This window comes from Monopterus albus, unplaced genomic scaffold (assembly GCF_001952655.1).
Source record: "Monopterus albus unplaced genomic scaffold, M_albus_1.0 scaffold55.1, whole genome shotgun sequence".
Classification (NCBI taxonomy): Eukaryota; Metazoa; Chordata; class Actinopteri; order Synbranchiformes; family Synbranchidae; genus Monopterus; species Monopterus albus.
In genome coordinates, this window is record NW_018127935.1 from 124,421 (window position 1) to 131,939 (window position 7,519).

The 7,519-nt window shown below is 43.2% G+C and overlaps 1 protein-coding gene across 1 annotated transcript in view; it reads left to right on the plus strand.

Annotated features, from left to right (window-relative positions):
- The first annotated feature begins 4,700 nt into the window (after positions 1–4,700).
- The window catches only part of zbtb47b (zinc finger and BTB domain containing 47b), a 10,930-nt gene continuing 8,111 nt past the window's right edge, over positions 4,701–7,519 (plus strand). Inside the window, exons 1-3 of the mRNA XM_020602343.1 lie at positions 4,701–5,782; positions 6,312–6,459; positions 6,851–6,966. Coding sequence (XP_020457999.1) covers positions 4,796–5,782; positions 6,312–6,459; positions 6,851–6,966 — 1,251 coding nt within the window. The 5' untranslated portion in view covers positions 4,701–4,795. The remainder of the gene's footprint in view (positions 5,783–6,311; positions 6,460–6,850; positions 6,967–7,519) is intronic.

Genomic DNA, 7,519 nt, shown 5'->3' on the forward strand with positions numbered 1-7,519 from the left:
GTGTGTGTGTGTGGTGTGTGTGTGTGTGTGTGTGTGTGTGTGTGTGTGTGTGTGTGTGTGTGTGTGTGTGTGTGGTGTCATGATTCGGTTCTGTGTTGCTTCCTGTCAGGCTTTTATTTTGATGCTACGTCCTGTTTTGTTTCACCACAGTTTTGGTCTTTTTACTTTCTTCATCACCCGCATTAGTTTCACCTGCTCATTATAGTTTGCACCGCATCATAAGCAGCCTTCACCCACCAATCCCAGCCAGATTGTTCTAGACGCCACCTCTCACTCTCCAGCATTTTTCGGTTTTGGTACTTTGTGTTTTTGACCCGGCTTGTTCCTCTGACTATTCTGTTCTGCCTTGCCCTCTTGCTTCAGACTGTCACTGTGTATAATTATCGGACTTCCCTTTGGACTACGTATTTGGATTCCTCTGCTGTATGTGTTTGCTGGCTCTGATCTCGGACTGTTTATACCGACCTGTGATTTTTGTGTTTCACCGTGTCTTGTATGGTTTTGTTTAGCGTTAGTTCTCTTATTAAAGAGACGGTTTTGTTTTACATTTCCTTGTCTGGCCTTTTAATTGAGTTCACCCTCAACATTTTTGGCAGCATAACGCGCCGATTCCTGACATGTGGTGTGTGCGTGTGTGTTTGTCTTTATATACTTGTGCGAACCAACCCCTGATGGAACACCTTTCTTGTGTGGACATTTCATTGGTGACTTTCACCAATGCGGTTTCTGTACTATGATGGACTCTAAATCCTGACTGAAAATCCTCAAACAAATCATTCTTGTGCAAGTGGTCACATAACTGCTTTGCAACAGCTTTTTCAAGGATTTTGGAAATAAATGGGAGATTGGATATTGGTCTATAATTAGCTAGGACACCTGGGTCAAGAGTAGGCTTTTTGAGTAGAGGTTTAATTACTGCAAGTTTAAAAGCCTGTGGAACATAACCTGTTAATAGAGGGAGGTTAATCAGATCTAGTATGGATGTGTTGATTAGGGGCAAGCCGTCTTTGAGCAGCCTGGTCGGGATGGGGTCCAGGAGCCATGTTGATGATTTAGATGAAGCAATTGTTGAGGTCAACTCAGAGAGATCTATAGGGGAGAAGTAGTCCAAGTATAAATGAGGTCTTACAGATGTTTCTAAAGCCATTGTAGTAGATGGCACATCTGTGAGAGCTGTGGGAGTGGTCCGACCAATTTTTTTCTCTAATAGTTGTGATTTTATTTGTAAAGAAGCTCATGAAGTCATTGCTGCTGAGATCTAAGGGAATGTTAAGCTCAACAGCACTGTGGCTCTTTGTCAGCCTGGCTACAGTGCTGAAAAGAAACCTGGGGTTGTTCTTATTTTCCTCAATCAGTGATGAATAAAATGCGGTTCTGGCACTATGACGGGCTTTCTTATATGTTATTAAACTATCTTTCCAGGCTATAGAAAACTCTTCTGACTTAGTGGAGCGCCACCTCCTTTCCATTTTTCATGATGCCTGCTTTAGGGAGCGGAGCTGCGAGCTGTACCACGGGGCTAGCCTCCTCTGTTTCACTGCCTTCTTTTTCAGAGGGGCAATGGTATCAAGTGTATTACGCAGGAAGGCTGCAGTACTATCAACAAGATTATCGATTTGTATGGGAGTAAAGTTAAGGTGGCATCCTTCCACTGTGTTGGCAAACGGCACTGAAGTAGATAAAGATTGAATTATTTCCTTAAACTTGGTAACAGCATTGCCAGATAGACATCTGCTGTAGTGGAATTGTTTCCCACATAGAGTATAATCCATTAATGGAAATTCAAAAGTTATTAGAAAATGGTCAGACAGAAGAGGGTTATGGGGAAAAACTATTAAGTGTTCAGTTTCGATGCCATATGTCAGAACAAGATCAAGAGTGTGATTAAAACAGTGAGTGGGTTTATTTACAGTTTAAGAGAAGCCAACTGATAAACCTGATGATATGGCTTCATCTTGTATATTGTGACAGATGCAGCAGTTGCATAATAACTACAACCGCCACTATATTTAAAAGTTTTAAAGCATCTAGAAAATAATGCAATCTTTCACTGATTGGAGCCTTTGTCATTTAGCAGTCTACAGATAAACTTTAAGAACATCCTCAGTTTTATATTTCTGCTTTAGGACGATGAACATTAACTATATGGATGGTATATTGTTAAAATAAGCAGCAGCCTCAGCTTTATTCATCTATATTTATGCATTAATGCATGTGATTGAACATTTTGAGCTAGCATACAAAATATACTTTGAAAAGTCAGAAAAAATATGGTTTTGTGCAACCTGTTAGAATATGCAACCATTTTTGCAGCTGCAATGCCTTGTGGGAGACCCTTGGCTCATGCATTGAGTGGAAGAGCAGAGTGTGTGCAAGTAGGAAGTGGGTTGACAGGCAGGTAGGCCATTCAATGGTTTTGCTTGGGACGAATAAAGTTATTGGTCAGGCATTTTTGCGCCCTGCTGCTGCCACAGATGATGGATTTTTTCATGTTGTCAGTGCATTTAATGTATTTCATTACCATCAGGATGAAAAGAGAAATGAAAGAAATGTAACAAAAACTGCGTCTGGAAGGAGTCACCCACCCTGCCTTAATCTTTGACTGTGTCTCTGACTGTCCTATTCAAATCCCAGAAGAAGAAGCCGATCATTATCACCGAAGGAGCATAACTTCCAATCTGCAACTTACACATGATTAGAATAAGTCTGCAGTGTTTTGCCCTTGGGTGATGTCTGCAGCCTTGCATGGAAAGAGATAACCCGAGCTCCACTTAGAGCTTAGAGTCCAATTTAACAGCTTGAAACTATGAATAAATCTATCACTCCATAATTGAATTCTTCAAACAGGCCAGATTTTCAAGGTTAGGGTCAAATGCAAGTGCATTTTCCAGGCTGAACAATAAAAAGTCATTTTTATTGATCTTAAGGAGAAAATATGTCAGTTTTTTGTTTTTAATTTAAAGGACAATTAACTCTCTTTCTGGTCTGATTCATACTCATTTAGAGTCCATGTGTATTAAACTATAAATGCATAATTATTATTTTTCCAAACTAAATGAACAATTACCTTAATATGTTGCTGCACATGTAACTGTAAATACTAAAAAAAATAAGAGATGTAGAGATGTACTCATGCTCACAGCTATATCTCCAGTAGCCTGTTAGCCAAAACAAGGCTCGCATCAATACTCTTCTTATTCTGCCTTTCAGAGGCGCCTAGAATGATAAATCTCATTAATTGTTTGGAGGGTTAGTTAGTGTTTATTCAGCATGGTTTCCCTAATTATTTCTCCGGACGTGTTTTGTCTTGTGCATAATTCGCTGTTCCTCGGGGACAGTGTAGTGAGTGGGTGTGCTGAGAGAGCCGGCTAATGGGAGGGAGATGGCGCTGAATACCAATGCACAGACCAGTCAGTCCTTGCAGGAACCAGACATTATGTTGGCATTTGGCGTGTGGAGTGTTTTTGGTGGTGGTGGGGGTTGGTGCATGGTTGCCCATCACATACTGCATATGTGACTGTCTCTGTGTATGTGTTGGCTTTTGTTTGCTGTCTGTCCACACTCACAACCCGTCTGGATCGAAACTCTGTCCTTCCTGTGCTAAAATAAACCCACCTTGGGAAGCTGAGGACCTTGCAGAGAGCACCGACTGTAACACCTTTTTGATTTTTCACTGATTTGTAAGCACCATGGATGCAGTCAGTGAATTTGTGCAGTGTCACTTAATATACTGAAAACTGAAAATCTGAGTGATAAAGGAACATGAACATCGCACCAAGTCCCAAATACCACAGCATTTATAGCCAAAGACAATTTACATTGCCCCTCCATATAGAAGGTCTTTTAAGCAAATACATGCAGTTTAACATAAACACAAATAGTAAAAACAGCAGTGAAACTTTACAACCCATGGCTATATCCTTGATCCCTCTTCAAAACCTATCTCGCCTTGAATTGATCCATTTCATCCATTTCAATTGCCTGACTTACTAAAACCCTGACCAAGTATCTTAAAATTCTAATCATGTAACCGTTTAGTTTTACATGGAATTTAATAAAAATATAACCTTCTATTTATTTGAGGAAACTGACCTGTTGAGACTTCTGGAGCTTTTGGTCATATCGCATGATCAGATGGAGTTGATGTGTGGAGTTCTTACTACCTTCTTTCTGAGCCCTTCAGACAATAAGGACCTCATATGTTAGCCAGGATCTACAATCCCATGCCAAGTAGACTGCCTGTTTGTTCTGATGAAGATTATGTTATAATGAAAATGGTCAAGATTAGGACTGAACTTTGAGCCTCAGACTTGGCACAGTTATAGTAATTTCTTATAATGCGACATTTGTAGTTATTACAATATTTTTACACTATGATAATTTATTAATTTCTGTCCTAATCCATTTCTCTGTCTGTCTCCCTTTTACTTTCAGCTCATAGTGGAGAAGACCACAGACTTCCCCTCTGCTGAGTTTTCTCTGGTGGAGGATGTGGCTCTGCACTTCACCTGTTTAATGGACAGGCTGAATGAGCAGCGCCTCTTCCAGCCTGATCTGTGTGACGTTGACATCGTTTTGGTACATCAGCATAGCACTTTCCCAGCACACAAAGGCGTGCTGGCAGCCTACAGCCCTTTCTTCCACTCCCTTTTTGCCCAAAGCAAACAGCTGCGGCGGGTGGACCTGTCACTGGACACAGGGCCTTCAGCAAATCCTCAACTTCATTTACACCTCCAAACTGCTGGTGAGCAGCCGCACTGTCCGTGACGTGCTCAACGCAGCTACCCTGCTTCAAATGAGCGACATCGCTGCCTCCTGTCATGACCTGATCAGCAGCCACTCGCTGAGAACCACCTGCGCAGATATGGCCAGCCCTGAAACACTTGGCAACAGTGACCCAACTGCTGCAGTGATGCCCCCCAGCCAGCTGTACCGGGAGATCAAACAGGAGTCGGAGCTAGGCAGGGGGTACACACGGGAGAGCAGCAGCCCATTTTCAGTTAGAGTGGAGGAGGCAGGCAAGACGAGCTGCCAGCAGAAGCAGTACTATCAGAAAGAGGAGGGGTCAGGGGCCAGGGCCAGCACAAATTCTTTGTGCAAAGTAGAAGGCAATGGAGAGGAGTCAAAGACTGCAGATGGGCACTCCTCCTTCAACAGAGATCAGATCATTGTTGAAGTCAATCTCAACAACCAGACCCTTAATGTGTCAAAGGGATCAGAGGGCAAATCAGTAACCACCACAGAGACAGCCACCATTTTTGGTCATTGTTGTGACAGTGAAAGAGATTCAGAGGATGATGAAGAAAATGAGACGAAGCATAATGATGCAGTTGCAGAAGATGATGAAGACATGAAGACGGGAGACTTATTGGGGCAGAGCAGTGAGGAGGAAGATGACGAGGATGAAGAGGAGGAGGAGAACACCCTAAACATTCCAGGTCTGGAGCAGACGGCCATGATGGATCGACCTCGACGGTGCACCAGAGCCTTAGCCATGGTAGGTACCGCAACCTCCATGCGACAGACGCTGGCAGAAGCCACGCTGGCCAATCAGCGGCTGGGGGGGGCGAAAGCCCCGGGGGGTCAGAAAGTGAGGCTAGAAGAGAAGCAACATTTCCCCTGTAAGAAATGCCCTCGTGTCTTTAATAATTGCTGGTATCTGGAAAAACACATGACTGTCACTCACAACCGCATGCAGATCTGCAGTAACTGTGGGAAACGTTTCCTGCTGGAAAGCGAGCTGCTGCTGCACCACCAGACCGACTGTGAGAAGAGTATCCAGGTACGATTCAGTCATAGTGTTAAGAAGCCCAACCCCACATACACACACACTATACCCAACTTGATTCCCCCTAATTATTTAAGTTATTTCTTTTTGCAGCATTTAAAACAGAAAAATCAGTTCCTTTCAATGTAAGCAGTCGGTGGATTTGATTATGGGGGAGAGGTAAATCAGAGCAATTTCCCGCATGAAGTTTGGTGGAATGACACCCAGGTTTGTGCCATTAACCTGTGCTCACCTGGTTTACACGCGGTTATGAGACAGGGGTCAATCCGTTGAATGAACTGTGTAAAGTTATTGTCCCTTTAGTGACTTCAGCTAATGAGATTGCTAATTGTCATTTATCATCAGCCATTTAACAAGTTTGTTAGCTGGGATTGCTTTTCCTGGGAAGTACATATCTGTAAATAAGTCATTATTGTCCATTTCGAATAGAGTTGCTTTTGTTGTTGTTGTTATATAAATGCCTAAAAATGTACATAGTGCCAGTGCTACTTTTATTTTGCCCTCTCCTGTTTATTTTTAAAAGTGTGTAACATGTGGAAAGGTCTTCAAGAAGCTGTGGTCGCTACATGAGCATAACAAGATCGTCCATGGCTACGCTGAGAAGAAGTTCTCTTGTGAGATCTGTGAGAAGAAGTTTTACACCATGGCTCATGTCAGGAAGCACATGGTTGGTGAGTGGCAGTAAAATCAGTGCTCCTGCTTGGTCACTTTCTTCCCATGGGTTGTTTTAGGCTTCTTCTTCAGCATCCCACTGATTGCTACTTTGAATTTGTTGCTTTCCTTTTCCCCATTTTGAGGAGTTATTTCCCAGAGAGAAGTGTTTATGCATTTCTTGTCACTGAGCTCTATTTCAGTAAAGCGGTGACTTTAGAGTTCATTGTGGAAATGTTAGAGGAAATAGCATATGTACTACATGAAGCACATAAATTGTCCTTAGTATCAGTTTAACTAGCCAAAGAAAAAGCGTCTCAATGTTGTTCTATTGTGTTATTTCAGGGAAGTAGTTTGGTCACTTGTCATTTGTATTGAATACCACTAACTAATCTTCTACTGTGTGTGTAGCCCATACAAAGGACATGCCTTTCACCTGTGAGACCTGCGGGAAGTCATTCAAGCGCAGCATGTCCCTGAAGGTTCACTCTCTGCAGCACTCAGGAGAGAAACCCTTCAAGTGTGAGGTTTGAGCTCCTTTTACTCACTGCTGCTGCTCCCCACTTCACTCACATTGAGAGTTTTATTCCAAACTGAAAACCTGTAATTTTTTTTTTACCTATAAATGTCTGGAATATAATTTAGCATACAGGGCTCAAGGCTTACATTTATTTTTAAGAGCAATCATCCATCCATCCATCCATTTTCCTCCGCTTATCCGGGACCGGGTCACGGGGGCAGCAGTCTAAGCAAAGATGCCCAGACTTCCCTCTCTCCAGACACTTCCTCCAGCTCCTCTGGGGGAATGCCCCCCACAGGGCGCTGCGAGGGACACGGTCGAATGCCTTCTCCAGATCCGCGAAGCACATGTGGACTGGTTGGGCAAACTCCCATGAACCCTCCGCCACCCTGAAGAGGGTATAGAGCTGGTCCAGTGTTCCACGGCCAGGACGAAAACCGCATTGTTCCTCCTGAATCCGAGGTTCGACTATCGGTCAAATTCTCCTCTCCAGTACCCTGGCATAGACTTTCCCGGGGAGGCTGAGGAGTGTGATCCCCCTATAGTTGGAACACACCCTC